This window comes from Barbus barbus (genome assembly GCF_936440315.1).
Source record: "Barbus barbus genome assembly, chromosome: 35".
NCBI classification, from domain to species: Eukaryota; Metazoa; Chordata; class Actinopteri; order Cypriniformes; family Cyprinidae; genus Barbus; species Barbus barbus.
In genome coordinates this window covers 27,950,734-27,968,813 of record NC_136763.1, presented here as the reverse complement: position 1 = coordinate 27,968,813, position 18,080 = coordinate 27,950,734, and the positions used below count along the sequence as shown (strand labels likewise).

At 39.2% G+C, this 18,080-nt stretch overlaps 1 protein-coding gene across 3 annotated transcripts in view; it reads right to left on the bottom strand.

The window, feature by feature from the left end:
- LOC306854911 (peroxisome proliferator-activated receptor gamma-like) overlaps window positions 1–18,080 on the bottom strand; it is a 38,432-nt gene that overhangs the window by 16,545 nt on the left and 3,807 nt on the right. For 2 of the 3 annotated variants that reach the window (XM_079393224.1, XM_079393223.1), the window contains exons 2-3: window positions 8,105–8,401; window positions 7,137–7,306 (exon numbers count right to left, since the gene is read on the bottom strand). In XM_079393224.1, the coding sequence (XP_079249350.1) occupies window positions 7,137–7,306; window positions 8,105–8,399 (465 nt within the window). In that variant the 5' untranslated portion in view covers window positions 8,400–8,401. Of the gene's footprint in view, window positions 1–7,136; window positions 7,307–8,104; window positions 8,402–15,420; window positions 15,684–18,080 lie in introns of those variants that run through there. The other variant, XM_079393225.1, reaches the window with a different exon arrangement.

The following is an 18,080-nucleotide window of genomic DNA, read 5'->3' as shown; positions in this document are numbered from 1 at the left end:
TATGACTAATCTAATGTAAAATAAGACAACAGTCTTCACTGTAAGAATTAAATTCTTTTGTTACTTATTCTAGCTAAGCTCAAGAGCAGTGAGTGATTTTGTCTTTGTCTTTTGTTGTTTAATTAATATTAAGCACACAGTCTCAGCAGGAATATTAGGCTACTGTCACTTTAAGAGTCACATGGATATTTACTGTCACACATGTATCTTCATTCTCAACTCTATGAGTTCATTTATTACATAACTGACGAGTGTTACGGGAAGCAGACTCACACAAGGGATTAATATAAATCACAGAAGTGTTTATTGAACAACAGAGTAAGGAATGATTGGTGAGGATGAGTCTAAATTTCAAGGGACTGATTGTAGTGGAGATGAGAACGTGAGAGAATGTCTTTGCCTTGCCAGGTACTCGTGGAAGCAGGGAGAAGCACACACCTCACTGGATGACTTGGGATCCAGGTTGGCGATCGCTGGAGGAGACTGACGCAGGAGATAGGAGGACAAGACACTGGAGAGGACACAGGAGGTAGGTACACAAACAGGTAAGTAGCAGGTAAGTCGTTGGGTTAATTTAAGGAGCCCACTTCGCTGAAATGAAACATAAGCATAAGCCAAACAAGATCGGACACAGGAGTGCTGTGAGGTGTGTGACTTTGTAGTAGATGGTGATGAGGATCCAATGACGTGCAGGTGTGTACAATCAAAGATTAGGTGAAATCAGGTGAGGGCGTGCGTTGTGATTGGAGAGGGAGAAGGACAGACAGACTCGTAACATTACCTCCCCCTCCTGGAAGGCGCATCCCGCACCGTAATAGTAACACCGGGGAGGGGGGGCCAGGACAGGGAGGAGACACGGGAAGCCTCCAGGGTGGAATAGGAGACTCGGGAGGCCACGGCGGATCAGGGAGCTCCGTGGCCTTAGTCTTTGGCCTGGCCACACAGGCCGTGACTGTATGGCCCCCCCAAAAAAAAATTATTGGGGAAGTTCCCCTCTGGGAGCTATTGAGGAGGAGTGGGCTCTGTGGTGCGCTCTGGAAGAGCGGAGCTGGACGGAACCAGAGGAGACATAGGAGGGCGCTCTGGAAGCGCGGAACTGGACGGGACCAGCGGAGACATAGGAGGGCTGGGCGGAACCAGCGGAGGCGCAGGAGGGCTGGACAGCACCAGCGGAGACAAAGGAGGGCTAGACGGGACTAGCAGATTCATAGGAGGGTACTTGCGAGGAGCAGGCACTGGAGAGAGGACAGGAGCCGAGAATTCAGGGGGTATCGCCAAATCCAGGAGCTCCAGGGCAAGAACCGGCGGGCTTGTAAGTGCCGCGAACGGCGGCTCTGATACACTCGCAAACGGCGGGCTTTCCTTCCCTGTGGACGACGGCGCCATAGACTTCGCCGTGGGCGGCGGTTGAGCTGAGTGAGGAGGTTTAGAATTACTCACGGAAGGTGGAGGGCTAGAATGAGGTGGGCTGAAGTGAGGAGCGGCTGATGGGCTGGAATCTGGAGTTGGCGCGTCCTCCATTTCGCCTACTTGAAACGATGATCCTGCAATCCATAAGGCGAAATTTAGGTACTGAGCCAAAGACCAGCTGGGGTCTCCATGTGGCATAACCATTTGGATCTCTTCTTCCAGTCCAACTCTAAAACCCTCCATTAATGTGAGATCGCCGCAGAGGGCTTGTTAACTGGTGGTAAGAAATTTCTCCACATACTCCTCCACACTCCTGTCCTTCTGGAACATAAATAATGTGTATCCTCCAGAAAGATTGTCTTCCTCCCTGGGACACACGTTTATGGAGGCTAACTCCAACCTCATCTTCGGTAAGGGTCCGATCTTCTGTTACAGGAAGCAGAGGCTGGCGATCGCTGGAGGAGACTGACGCAGGAGATAGGCGGACAAGACGCTGGAGAGGACACAGGAGGTAGATAAACAAACAGGTAAGTAGCAGGTAAGTCGCTGGGATAATTTAAGGAGCCCACTTCGTTGAAATGAAACATAAGCATAAGCCAAACAAGATCGGACACTGAAGTGCTGTGAGGTGTGTGACTTTGTAGTAGATGGTGATGAGGATCCAATGACGTGCAGGTGTGTACAATCAAAGATTAGGTGAAATCAGGTGAGGGCGTGCGTTGTGATTGGAGAGGGAGAAGGACAGACAGACTCGTAACAACGAGGGTTTACGTGAATAATTACTAAGCACCGCATTTTGACACATTTTTGCATATATGTGTCCGTTTAGGTGCACACTTTATGAGTTAAAAGATTACTTTTATGTCCGTGTTCTGCATGCAAATTCACCTGAGGAACAGTGCAAGTCTTTTTTGAATACATCTAATCAGTTTTATTAAATCATGCACGTCCCATTTTACAAAAGTCACGTTACATGATTTTACCGATTTGCACAGGAAATTAAATTTTATGGAGGAATGAAAGCACACTGCTGGAAAGAGAGCAGAATGAGGCACAATAATCATTTTATCTCGATTACTGTATTTTCATAATCGCTGGAGGCAGAAATCGAAATCAAAACTTTATTTTGATTAATGGAAAATTTAAACCTTTATATCCTCACTAGCTCTCCTTCACTTGTTCGTAAGAGTTTATGAAAGCAGTGACAACGTCTGAATAAATCATGCTTTGTATTTGTATTTCCCGAGTGCAATGATTTGGCAGCGGTAACAGAGGAAGATGTATAACACAAATTTATGCCTGTTCCTCAAAGAAAGTTTCTGTATGACTTCAGAAGACATTTATTAGTGGAGCTTGCCCAAGGCGAAGCATCACTATTATGATCTCACATATTTATTCTTCTTCTTCCGTACAAACTTCGGAGTGTAAACTCATCCCACACCATTTGTCACAGACTCATGAAAGAGGCGTCAAATCGTGTGGGGAATGGTGTGCTCTGACTTTTATAAGCGATCGGGCGTACGATGATCGTACACCCTCAATACCACGACTGAGGTGAGAACCTAGAGCAAAGCAAGGCAAGGCACCCAACTGCTCCCCGGGCGCCGCAGCATTGGCTGCCCACTGCTCCGGGTGTATGTTTACTACTGTGTGTGTGTGTTCACTGCTGTGTGTGTGTGTGTGTTCACTGCTGTGTGTGTGCACGTTGGATGGGTTAAAAGCAGAGCACAAATTCAGAGTATGGGTCACCAAACTTGGCCGTATGTCACTTCACTTTCATCTTGACGGCAAGGATTTAAATCTTTAACAAGATAGACTGAATTTTTTTCGATCAGGTATATTATAAGCGATTTTTAAATATTTCAGCCGGTTTATATATTGTGTATATATTATTTATCTCGTATAAGATGCATTTGAGTTACGCTGCAGTAAAGTGCTTCATTGTAGTACTACGGTGATTATCTCTTCAGTGCCAGCAGGACAAATAACAATGCAGAATATTAATAACTATGACTGGGACTGTCATATACATAACATTATAATGAGAACACTATTATAATAAAACTCTGTGAATTTTTAGAGTTTAGCTGCCATGTTTCTGCACGTTGTTGCGTGAAGAACACGTCCACAAAAGGAGTTCATTCAGAGCCGTGCAGACACATTCATGCATTCGGGACATTTCATGCAGATAGCCAATAAATCGTAATATTAACATTATGTTGTATTAATAACGAAGCGTATCTAATATATGACATAAATGATGAGTTAAATCCCATTGATGAAAAACCTGCTATCAAATGCTTCATTCTACTGGTCATCTTCAGCGAGCGCAGCTCAAAACAGAACATTAATAACTACTGTCATATAAATAACGTTATAATGAGAGCACTATTGTAAAAAATGTTGTGAATTCTTAGGGTTTCGCTGACGTTTAATGTGAATTGTTATTTTTGTATCTGCGAGGCATCCGTCACACATGTTCCCTGTGTGTTAATGTCAGCAGTTATGACTGTTGAAGGTCTGACTTGATTCTTGGTAATGTATTTTACGCCCTGCCCCCAAACATATGATTCAGCTATCAGACAACTATCGGCAAGATTCGAAAATTCCGATTCGACTATGAAAATCCTTTGGGGACACCCCTACTAGTTACACTTACTGTGTGGTGATTTTGCTTCTTTGTGAAGCTTGAAAGCTTCAGATCCCGTTACATTATTTAACATTTGTTCTGTTAGGTTAAACTTCATTTAATCAAGTCAAAAATATATTGATATTTTCATATCAAGTTGAGTGTATCGGGATACACAAACAAGTATTTTTTTGAGGCACAAATCAGACAGTCGCTCCTTAAAGTAACAAACACACATTTCCACAGTGAATTTCTCTGTGCATTTCCTCAGCGTAAATCTGTGATTTCAATCCTATCTGGGAAGTTAGTTATGCTTTATTTATTTATTTCACAAAAAGGGACAGTGTACATTAATCAACATTCATGAATGTAAATGTACCCAAATTAGTCCAAAGGCTAGTTGTCATTGGTAGTCCCTTTGCCAGATGTTATTAGGCCAAAAAAGCTTTAATCCAAAAAGCAAACCGCAGGCCCTTTGAGAGATTTCTGTACGACATGCCACTCGAGTCATTACACACTCAAAGATAACCTGAGGTCTCATGATAGCGTGCTTTTATCTAAATAATACATCATTAAGACAGACAAGAACTGCCTGCGTTGGACTTTGGCCAGAAAACTTCTTGTTAGTGTTTGTCTTGACACAAGGTCATTTATAAAGAATGCCACTGCAAATATTATGAAAACCCACACGGTGGGACCTCGATGAAAACGCTTCTAAACCATCATTTAGAAAAGAGCAGAAGCTGCAGATTTCCCTCTGAGCGTATCTGTTAAGCGTGTTTTAAGTGGAAACAATACAGGGTGCAAAAAGACGTTGACCCAATCTATTTTTGGTAGACATTTTCATATACTGGTGAAGACAAAGGCCAGCTCCATGCAGTATTTTTAGTAGCTAAAAAATACATACCGATGCGAGAACTATGCACACAGGAAAGAGGCTTTTAAAAGAGGATGTTTTTCATGCATTTACTCTGCCCCTTGATCGGCCCACTTTTAAATTTAGAAACATTGTAGGCCAAAAATATATATAGTAAGGTGTATTGTTGTGTATTGGCTTTGTATTGATAAACAATAAATGAGTTAACCTGGTTGGCTGAACTCAGCTTTAAGCATTGTTAAGTGACGGGACGACGGAAGAATACCTGCATTTAGCAAGTTTCTCTTGCGGTGGCACCATTTATAGTAAAGCCCTAGTAGGAACATCCCAGATTTATCATCTGAAATGTGCTTTACACACAAACACCATAAAACTGTTCTGGCGAAGTCCTTTTATTTTTCAGAGAATGCAGAACATCGAGCAGGATGTGGTTAACCACAAGATTTGCTTTTTTTTTAAAAGGATCCTCGGTGGCAAATTCTTCACGTCGACACTTTTCATAAATGATAAATGGGGTGTGCATGTTGTATGTATAAAATAAAAGTGCTAAATGTGTGTGTGGAGCTCCTTTGAAGCCTCTGTGAGATGCATCATCAAAGCGCTCATGTTGAGTGTGTGGGAAATGTGAGCACCTGAGATGTCTGGGTCACCCACTCAGATGATTATTCTTATTGAGACATATCTTTCTGCCCATACATATTTCTGCCACAGTGGAAAGTTGCCGAGGGTTTGCGGTTGAAGTGACAGACAGGTTCAGATGTATCAGGCAGGGCATTTTCAGACCTTATCTGCATGTCTGAGAATCTATTCGATGTTCACTGTGCTAAATTTATCAGAATGACTGGAAGAGCTTGGTGTGTTCGGGGTATTAACACACACACAGTTGTTCAAAGCTATCAAACATGTGTGTGTGTGTGTGTGTGGGTGATGTGTTGGTTAAAGATCTGAGCTGAAAAGCGAAAAGTGGTGAGTTTGAACCCCATGCACAAAGCTGTCACCTCTCTGCGCTCCAGCAAGACTTCAGGAGATTGTGTGCACTGAGATGCTTCGGATTCAAGTATATGACTAGAATTAAATCTCTGTGCTAACCAGCCACAACTACGACAAGCAACAAGCGACTGAATATTTAGCTGGAAGTCTGATTTCCGTTGTGTAGCGCTGGGTAGAAATCACATTGGTCCAAAATACCATTCAGATATCTTCTAAATCAACTAATGATTTCAATCATCTTCTAAAGGACCAGAGCGTTATTTAAGCATCTGCGAGTGTGTGATTAAGTTACCAACATTATACTTCCAAATATATAATGAGGCTCACATTGAAACTCTGGGGTTCAAACCTTAAAATAAACTTTATGTGTTGTGAGGATTGTGAAGCAAAAAACGTTATCATGTAAAAAACAGTTTCAGTGCATATTTCTAGGTGACTAGTCAAATGTAAGTAAAAGAACGACATTGATAATGTGACTTTTTGTAGACGGTCAGATTACAAACAGGTCAATTACACTGTCATTAAAGCAAAAAAGAAACATTTCAAAATACCAACAATTTACATGTTTTAATCCTTTATTGTGATATTATATTTTAGTAATTAATAGCTAATTATTATTTCTATTTAATAAAGCGAATATATTAATTGCTAAAAAAATGTATTTAATTTATAAAAAAATGTTATATTTATTGAAATGTATTGAATTCTAAAAAAGCATGAAAAAATGGTCAGATATTTGGAACCCACTATATTGTCCAAGATATCAACCTGTCAAAATACAAACACATTCACATTGTACAACAAAAAAAAAAATATATATATATAGTTTTTGTTGTATTTTTAAATTATTGGAGGATGTTTTACAAGAAAATACTATTTTTCTACTTCAAATTTTTACATTCAATGTTCAATGCTACTTTACAATCGTGCTGTTTCTTTGTAAATGTGTGAAATGTAGAATTAATGAGTGAAAAGTATTTTATTTGACTGTAGATACAGACTGAACTGCAGTTTTGTTCATTGTGAACTGTGTTCAGAACAGATATTACTGGCACGTTTGATGCTACTGCCGTTACCTGTTTTGCTTCTTTTGGTGATTCAGGTGCTCAAAGAGCACAGATGGAGCGTGCAAATAAACTATTCATTCTCAGTGAACTGCTTAAAAGGCATTTACCAAACCAGGCCTGTATTCATGACAGGGCAGTGATCTTCAGCAGAGTTTAAGCGTACCTTGCAGCCCTCGCAGGCGTGAACGCCGTAATGGAAGCCCGAGGCTTTGTCTCCACACACACGGCACTCGATGTTTAACACCGAGCCGGATGGATCTTCATGAGCTTTGGAGAACGACAGGCTGTTCTCCACAAACTGTGGAGGAGACTCGGGTTCAAGTTTGATCGAATCTGGAAACAGATCAAAGGGAGCAGGTTCAGATTAAGAATTCAAGCAAAATACAGTACAGTGGAGGCCAAAATCATTAGAACACTAGTATTTTCACTAACTCAGTTATTCAAGTCAGTTATGTCTATCTTCTGCTGTAGTGTGTCAGTAGGAAATATCAGTTTACATTTACAAACATTCATTTAGCCATTAATTGTAATAATCCAGTGAGATGTTTGAGATCTGATCTGATCATCATCAGTCTGTCTGGAGTGACATGAAGAAACAGAACAAACTGAGACTAAATCCAGAAGAACTGTGTCTCTGCTTCAAGAAACCTCCTGCAAAGCTCCTGAGAAACTGCTCAAGTGCACCGAGGACAAAAGCTGCTTTAAACACAAAGGATGCTCTCAACAGTTCTTCTGGATTTAGTCTCAGTTTGTTCTGTTTCTTCATGTCACTCCAGACAGACTGATGATGATCAGATCAGATCTCTGTGTGGAGCACTAACATCTCACTGGATTATTACTATTAATGGCTAAATGAATGTTTGGAAATGTAAACTGATATTTCCTACAGACACACTACAGCAGAAGATAGAAATAACTGAATTAAAACCATGTTTAGCTGCTGATATACTAGTGCTCTAATCATTTTCTCCGCTGTTCATTCATCAGACAGCTACTTGTTTGTAGAGTCTACATGTCACAGTTGAAGGAATATTCACCCAAAAGTGAAAGCATGAGTAAATGATCAGAGAATGATCATTTTTAGGTGAATATCCCCTCTGGTAAGCTCATATAGGTGGAGGTGAAGCGTACTCTGTGCTTGCTGTGCTCTGTAGCTGCTCTCCTCGGCCGTGTAGCTGCTCTCCTGAGCTCTGTAGATGCTGTAGTTCTCCTGCGCTCTGTAGCTGTACATGTGCGTCAGATCCATCATGTGCAGCGCCTCGCTCTGCGGCGGACTCGGCTCGTACTCCACGCCGGAGATGGTGGTGTAGTCCAGCGTGGAGAAGGGCTTCATGTCCATCGAGTGAGAGCTGTCGTCCAGTTGGTCCAGTTCCAGAGCGCTCAGGCCGAATCCCACGGGCCAGGCAAACGTCTGCGTGTCCACCATATCTGCCAAACACAGATCAACCGCAGAATGAGGCCGAAGGCAACCCTGCCTCCCAGAGAGAGCATCAACAACACTGGATTTCTCCGGAGCTACTATTACTATTACTATTTGGTTCAACTCTCTGCAGACATTTGCCACTGTAATACCAGGTTTGGCCAAAATAGCACACTGAAAAAATGGTAACCTAAAAATATTATTTAATATCACGGAATGAACCTAAATACATTATACCAACAAAACCTTTAATGGCTTAAATCAAGAAGAAATAGCACTTTAAGCTTACAAATGCTGGTTACCATTTACTACAGTTATTATTAAAAGTGTGATACCTTGGTCTCAATTATATCTCATAAAAAATACAACGTTTTTCTTTTAATGTGTTCTTATTGCAGTGTAATTACACAAATATTACTATGTAATATTAATTAACAATATTTAGTTACTTTAAGATTTGGGTTACGTTTTGGTTTCACCTTAGTTGCTTGTAATTATGCATAATTACCATTATTAATATGTGTCCCTGCAGCACAAAAGCAGTCATCAGTAACACAGGTATATCTGTAGCAATAGCCAACAATACATTGTATGGATCAAAATTATACATTTCTCTTTTATGACAAAAATCATTAGGATATTAAGATCATGTTCCATGAAGATATTTAGTAAATTTCCTACCGTAAATATATCAAAACTTCATTTTTGATTAGTAATATGCATTGCTAAGAACTTCATTTGAACAACTTTAAAGGAGATTTTCTCAATATTTAGATTTTTTTGCTCCCTCAGATTCCAGATTTTCTAATAGTTGCATCTCAGCCAAATATTGTCCTATCATAACATAACCATACATCAATGGAGAGATTATTTATTCAGGTTTCATCTCAATTTGAAATAAGAAATGGACCCTTATGACTGGTTTTGTGGTCCAGGGTCACATATAGTAAATACGAGCACTAGGTCTTGGGCAGTGATCAGCTTATTGGATCCGCATCTCACTGCCGATGGTAGCTGGATTACCCCAGAGACTCGCACGCTGTTTTTGATACCGTTTTATTTGATTGGTTCACCTTTGGAGAATAAACCTTCTGTTTGCATCTAATCCTCTGGCTTTGAGTCCTCTGTTCTGTCACAGTGTTTAGTGATATACTTGCTCTGTCTGTTTTGTTTTAGATTGTTATGATATGTTTTTATGCTTTATCTGTCTCAGTGGTGTAGCTGGACAAGGTTCAAGGTAAATAAAATCTGCCAATAACCATACGTCAAGTAACTAAGCTCTGTAAGTGAAATTACAATGATTACTTTACCATGGTAAATTCTCATAATTAATACAGTTACAATAATAAAAAAAAAGATTCAAGTATTATTAAGGTTTAAGTTAAAATATTATTTAACATCATCGAACCAACCTATATACATCAATGTATACCAACAAAACTCAGTTTTATGGGTTAAATCAGGTAGAAATAACTCTTTAAGGTAGGTTACCTCTTTTACTGTAATGCTACTGTAAAATCACAAACTAATTACATTTAAATAAAGAAAAATGGTAACTATTTTAATTGGACCCTTTTACATATTACATATATATACAGTGATTAACTATAAACAGAAGCAACTAACACTAAAGCAAAGCTTAACCCTAAAGCCATAGCAAGTAAAGGTTTCTTTCTTTTTTTAGCAGGAACAGCGAATGAAATGAACAATTACGGCTGATGGTCATTATTGTGAATACAAATGCACACTTTAATAGGATATGAACATGTGTGAAACCTCTGAAGGCCATCTGAGAAAACATTCAAAGAGAATGTAAAGAAATCAAATCAGACCAAAGGCCTCCGACAGCACGAGACGCTACAGTTTATAAAGTGTCAAAACCGTGAAGATGAGCTCCGCTCCTAGTGTAACACATGCCAGACTCGTGCTGAGACTTCAAGACACTCAAGGTGTGAACATACCACCAAATTTAGACTGTACAGTGTTTGTTTGAAAAAATTAACCACAGAAAGAAAACCTGCTAGCTGGTTACTATCAGCATTTAACTGATTCTATCAGGTATGAATTAAGCAGATGTAAATGATGCTATAAAAATCATAATAGAGATACTGATGAAGTTTTCTGAGGCACGTTAAAGTGAGGATGATCAGTGTGTGTAATCTTTTCATTGTTAAATTACTTTCTACAGTCCAAATGTAATCTATAGAAACAATGAGTAAGACATTGTAGCTTGTCTTCCCAGAAAAGTGTGTCACTTTCAAAACACTGATCTGTTTGAGTCCATCAGTCTGACCACTTTAAAAACAATCATTTTCAGTTCAGCACAGAAGCACACACCTCAGCATGCTGTTTTCTCTGAAATCCTTGAAAAGCATCACTGCTCAACTGTGGTGATGACTAAAAACCAAGCTGCTCAGTGAAAAACATGCCTTATTGTTGAGGTTGATCAAAGGTGTTTTCTGTTCTTCCGTTAGCAGAAATAATGAATTCTGCCTCTAAAAGTGCAAATATTTATAGAAATATGCCATATTACTATGTGCTCACATGATATGATGCAAGAATATGAATCATCTTAGACTATATACAGCAGTAGTGATGTATTGTGATGTCACACCTCTGTTTTGGTGGACTTTACTTCAGTTTACTGTGTTTAACAGCACAGATTTGGTTTATTTAACTCTTCACAGTTAAACAGAGAGATGGGCATCGGAGCGTACGCATACTCCTGTCTTCGATCGCAGGGCCGATCCCTTGTAGGGCGTTGTATTGCAATGTTTGTACAGTCACCTGCTAGTAAAGGCGATGGTTTAGTGTGCCTTGAAACGGAGGGACTCATTTCATTATGTCACGTAAAATGAGGCTATGAAACCTCAGAAATCTGAATGTTTTTACCTATTGATTTTTAAGACGCAGGCTCTTCTGCAAATGCTTCAGAGAGAGGCAGATGTGCTATATATAGAATACAAATTCAGTGAAGTTGGCACAGAAAAAAGATTGTAGTTGATAATAAACCAAAGTCTAACATGGTTAACCCATCAATGACAAACTGCGTCGGCCTCCTCTATCGACCCTGTGCAAAACTTTACATAAGCAAGTTCTCTGGTTGTGTAAAACCACACAGAGGATATTGTGCGAACCGCTTGATTCTCCAATATTTCTTCCTCCAGAACAAGGCATATATGAGTAAGTGCCCTTTTCAGGGATAAAACCTATAATTTACATAGATTAAACAGTTCTGGTCTTGTCCGGATGACACGAAGGGGTTTAAATGTAAAGTTTTCCCACACAAAACTCTTTCATCGCCAGACTGGAAGAGCAGCTTTCAATGCACGCTAAACACGAGACACGTTGAAGGAGAAAATATTCAGTCGTGATTAACGAAGATACTTGGAATGTTTCCCAATGATTTCCATAAATACCATCAGGTCTGACACATCCTTATTCCCGCGGTCCCAATTGTTTTTTGTCAGTAGGGACAAGAGCTTTTCTTGATCCAGTGAGCTGTACGACTGTCTATTCTTAGTAAAAGGCAAAGTTTCCGTTCATAACATGCCCGTTTTGAAATGTGGTAAACATCATTTGCTCCAGTTGGCAAAAGATATCATAGCATTGTCAGAAATTTAGTTTAATGAGACAAACTTTCCTTCACTACACCTTTGACTCAAGTGGTTGAAAACCTAGAGATATTTTGGTTGAAACCACAAGCCCATCGCAATATAAGGTCAAATCTGTATTTTTGACACCGCAGTGTTTCTGCAGCGTTGTGAATATTTCACCAGCCAGCACTTGCAGATTCTTCATTACATAACTCTGAGAAACACTGGGGGACAATGGGGCGCTCAAGTCATCGTGCGTTTATTGGACCAAACTGTTTGCACCGATATGACGTGCGAGTGGAGCATAACAATACATGACAAATTGTCAAGTTAATGCCCTGTATCTTAACAAAAGACAACAAACACCACGTGAACCAGGCCCTAATGGACAGATTTCAGTGCTGCGTCCTTCAACCAAGTCTGATCTTGCAGTTAATGTGGAAGTTGAGACTAAACTCAAAACTAAATATCAACAGCAGGCACGGATTCAGAAACACGGCCTAAATCTGTAGCTCACTGCTAGGTTATTTTAAGCTCCAATTCATTAATCCAAACCATTAATAAACTAATTTGCTGCTTATTAATAGTTAGTAAGGTAGTTGTTAAGTTTAGGTATTGGATAATGTGGTCAAGCAGAATTTGTGCTTTATAAGCACTAATTAAAGCAACTTGTTAATAGTGAGAATTGGTCTCTATACTAAAGTGTTACCTTAGATTTTTATTAGCCCTGTCAATGGACTTAAACATTAACATTCAGATATTTGTTGAAAAAAGGTAGTTTTTTCACCCGTTTGTTCCCGGTCAGACTCTGATCCCACAGTAACAGCACATCTCCGGAGCACAAATGCTAAGTTGAATTAAAAACGACACTGGCATTGTTTCTCAGTGACTAAAGTGTTTAAACAGCGAGCTAGTGTTATACTGCGGTGTTGCTCGGACAGAGGAGCGATTGTACAGACTTCACTGCTGATGCTAGTGAATCAAGCAACGCAGTCTGTTATGTGAAATCCTTTCCACAGGGACACTATTGCAACAGGACTGTTTTTCACTGATATTTCCTAAGAACATCAAATAAACGCCAAGTCGAAAAAGAATGAGGCCACAACGTTTTCACATGAGTCCAGCAACAAAGATCCCCCAAAATAATGGTTCCTTAAAGCTTAAACATTCAAACGATCAGAGCTCGCCCTGCAAGAAAATCCAGGAAAATATGAAGGTTCCTGTGTGATTTTTAAAATGCTTTGCACTGTATGTTACAGAAGCCTGGCGCTGCACTGAAAAAAGGCAGTCGACGTTAAAAGCGCGTACAAGAAGAACCTGCTCGTCTGCATTCAGGTTCAGGCTCAGACTGACGAGGGACTCTACCGCAGACACAAACGTCTTCTGTTTCCTTGAAAGATTCCCAATGCCGATTCTACGAATGATAACACTTCTCAAAATCTGATAAAAGGGCACAACTATTATTTTCTCAGGTTCTTGTAATGCGCATCTCTCTAAACTGTTTTGATTATATGGGGCAAAATGGCTTTTGATAAAAACATGTGACCTTCAGCTATTTCATCAATAACACTTTACAATGAGTTTCCAGATCAACTAACATCAACAAACAATGAATAACACATACAGTACTTATTCATCTTTGTTGGTTACAGTCGTTCATTGATAGTTCATGTTAGTTCACAGTGCATTAACTAATGTTAACAAACACAACTTTTGATTGTATGCATCATTAAAGGTTGAAATTGACATTAAATAAGATTAATAAATGCTATAGAAGTATCGTTTACTCTCAGTTCATGTTAACTAATTTAGTTAAATAATGAACCTTATTGTAAAGTGTCACCGTTATTTTTTTATACACTTTTTCCCCTATACTACACAGTTCATACAACATTCAAAGCTCCAGAAAGAACAGAAACGCCATAATAGAAGTGTGCACTACACTGTAAAGTTAATCAGAATAAAGTTACAAGAAATCTCTAATTCAGTCTTTCTAGTTCTCGTTTAATTGAGTGTGTAACTTACTGTTTCTGTGCAATGATTTGTGGCATTTGCTAGCGATTTAAATCGTTTCTACACATTTTATTTGTCAGTGTGTTGTCTTGTGAAGCCCTCAGAAACGGCTCTCTGTCACTCTGCATATTCATCATGTCAACGAAACAATTTGAAATGTTGAAAATATTCTCCTAAAAATAATTCCTTTTGCAGAACAAACAGCAGAAGATGTGTTTGAGAGAGAGCGGATATAGTCAGTTTTGGCTGCTGAAGTTCACGGTATCAGCCATCACCTGATGCAACTCTTTCCTCAGAAGAAGGATGGGGGAGTTTGATGGGGGTGGATTGTTCTCCGGGGAGGGGAGTACCCAGCCTGACCTCAAAGCTCTGTCAGGGAGGGCAGAAGATACAGAAACATATGACTTCCTGACTTCAGCGCTCAGCTACAACTACCTCCACGCTGAAGCCTGACCCCTGCCCTCTCGCTATGAGTCTCTACCAGACAATAAAGTCGTCTGGCCGCCCACTCGGCTGGTACTGATTTTGCGCAGCACACATGTGCCGCTTTGATGCAGGTGTCGTGTCATACACGTTTCTGACCACATTTTAGGTAGGCTGGCACAAATCCCTCAACCATGGCACGAGTGGACCCTGATTTATTGTTCTGAAAATGAGCTCACCAGGGGTTTTTCACTGTGCTTTTGGGCATAAGAGAGAAAAGCAGTTAATTACAAATGATTAGTATTTACGATATATCCCACCCACACTTTTTTTTTTTGAAACCTAAACTATTATGAATGAATGATGACCAATAAAATGAAATTCTTTTGAAAACCTTTAAAGTGATAGTTCACCCAAAGATGACAATTCTTAAAATGACTTAACTGTATGATTTTCTTTCTTCTGTGTAACATAAGAGAAGATATTACACAGAAGTATCAGTTTTTTCTTCATACAATAGACGTCAGCAGTAACTAAGATGGTTTGATACACTATTTAAAAAAAAAAAGAAGAAAAAATTTAAGTAAAAAACAGAAAATTCCTTCATATCAACACAGTACATTGTCATTGTGTGCCCTATGGTTGACTTTTTTAACACTAAATCAACATTCTTCTAAATATCTCTCTCTTTTGTGTTCAGCAGATGAGGATGAATAAATCATGACTGATTTAAATTTTTTTTGGGTGAAATATCAGCATTCCCTAATTCTCTTAACTGACTTGTTTATTTTGAAGGACTGCTGCGAAACACTGGTCTGTAATTTAATTATGAAATATTTTTTCTATCTCAACACTTTGGTTGATAGCCGTCCAGACCATTTGACAAGTTTCAATTCACAATTATAAAGGGACCATAAACACTGCACCTAAAGCAAGACATAAAAAACCCCAAAAAAACCCGCATCCAACAACAGCATGCAGAAACTATCGCTCACCCTCCGGAGCCGGGAGCTTCTCCTGACGTAAGATCCTGGATGATTCGGGTCGATGAAGCACACTGAACTTTTCACACTGAACTGACTCAAGCGAATGGGCAGGCGAGTGGCTATTTCTGTGGTTATATTAAATTGAACAGGAACTGAAGAATGTTTTTTGGCTGGTTTTGACACTTCACGGCCTCAGCAAAAGTGCAGACAGCTAAGTATCATGTGCTCCTGCTATGAGGTGTAAGGCTAGCCAGATGACTTCCTGTTGCTTCATTCTCACTAAAGCTCTGCTGGTTCCACTTCTCTTCACAGAAGAGCGTCGGAGACAAGCAGGGCTTCTAATAAACGGACACACAGAGGCAAAAGTAAAATTAGGCTGTTCACGTGTCGTCTGAAACTTTCAGCTGTCTTAATAAGAGATATGACAAGCAGATAAGTGTGGACTGATTAAAGTAATTCATTAATGTTTCCTGTCCTTGACATGAGTGAGTTTTTAGGAGAGACACTACGGGCAAAAGCACTTGTTTTGTTCATGCATCTGTCAATTTTGAGATTTTGGCCTTTCTGGCTTTTCATAAAGTATTTTTTTCAGACAGGTGGAAAGAATACACTTTTAAGTGTTCTTTTATAGCACTTTATCTGTTTGTATCTGTAGATTTCAATTACAATACGTATCGTTAAAGGCTTTTTTCCAAAATCAAACATCTCCACTTCAGTTTCGTTCCTGTCTATATTCTGAAGGGGTTTAAAGAAGGGTTTGTTCATATATAACTTGCCTGATTTTATACAACATTTTGTTCCTAAATAAATTTGGTGAGAATGTATATGTTTCTGTCTGTTGGCAGTATATTCTGATTTATGGAGTGACAAAAGAGAAATCTAAAATCCCTTTAACATATTAACAAAACAGAACCACAATTTTGAACCTGGCCTCATCCAACGTTCAGATTTTTGTTCTAGAATCACACATTTAATTAGAGAACACCTCATTTAACACACTTAAACATAACATTTCAATCGTGTTCTTAATTCTTACGTTGTATCTATTCGTTTTTATTTTTAATACACAACATCCAACATGAACTGCTACCCATTTCAGTGGATTCAGACTACGATTCATCTGGAGATTCATCTCGAAATGGGACATCTGAGTAAGGGACAAACAATCTGTTCTGATGCTAAAGCCAAACGTTCACAAGGGACTTAAGCAAAACCGAAGATGAATTGTGAAGCTTCTGAAGGATTTGGACTTGCACAACATCTAAGGACATGAACTTTCTCCCAATTACTTTTAATAGGAATGGGTTAACGGTGAATGGCTCTCCTGAGGGTTCTGCGGAGCTTCCTAAACGGATAAGGAAGGAACATGCTCTCTGTCAAGGCCTTCTCAATGCGCTCCGGCTACAGATCCCGTGAAATGAGAGGAAGGGTCCTCCGTGTTCCTCGATGTGGACAGGAAAGGGGGGAGAGGTTTAGTTTTGGTCATGACTGAAAACATGCAGCGACGGCGCTACTGTGAAAGAGCTTTGGGAAGCACCCCGGAGATCGTTCCCAAAATCCTCACGAGCTGAATGTTTAGTGTCTGGCTGACATCGAACCTTCAGCATGAATTACAGTCTCTGATACGACCAAATCACAGGGGCTCTGGACTTCACCCTAAGAGCTCCGTTTCATATCGTACGCTTGTTTATGGACATTGTAACATAGTTGTAATTAAATGCCATAAAAGCAGGAGATAAGACAGTATACTCACACTCATGACACGAGCAGAACGGATTTCTGTGTGAAGCGTTGACAAAACCACAAAACCAAAATTCACTTCAGTCCAAAAATGCAAAGTGCACACGATTCAGTTCATTCTGCTTTCATTTGATTGATGAAGTTGTAGTTTTGCAGGCGATCTATAAAAATATGTCTCGGTCAGTTTAAGCAGTTTAAGCTAAGGAAGGAAAAACAGACAATGTACAAATGTGTTAATGTGACTTATTAATGACAATGTTCTGAATTTCATCTCAAATCTAAAATCCCCTCTTTAACATATTAACAAAATGGAACCACAATTTTGAACCTGGCTTCATCCAAAGTTCAGATTTTTGTTCTAGAATCACACATTTAATTAGAGAACACCTCATTTGCATACTTAAGCATAACATTTCAATCAACCTTTAAACAAATTACAGTGTTTGCAATTCTTAATGTAATCTATCAACTGAGTTTATAATGTTGTATTTCTATTAGTTTTTATTTTTATACATAAGATCCAACATGAACTGCTACCCATTTCAGTGGATCTATAAAAATATGTCTCTGTTGATTTAAGTAGTTGAAGCTAAGGAAGGTAAAACATAAAACACATGACAGACTTAATGTAGAAATGTGTTGATGTGACTTATTAATGACACAATGTTCTGAATTTCATCTCATTTTCTTGTCATACCTCTGAAATTTGAGTATTCAAATCTTGTTTGCAAAACGCACATTTTCTAGGCTGGATTAAACATATGATGCTTAAATGATAAAAAGTGTGTAACACTTTATTTTGATACTCCACAGCAGACATTCGACTGAATGTAAGTAACTCTAACCCTACATGCAGTGCTAAAGTTACTATAGTTAATAGCATGTCTTAAATGGACTATCAAAATAATTGTAACCAAAAATCATTGATA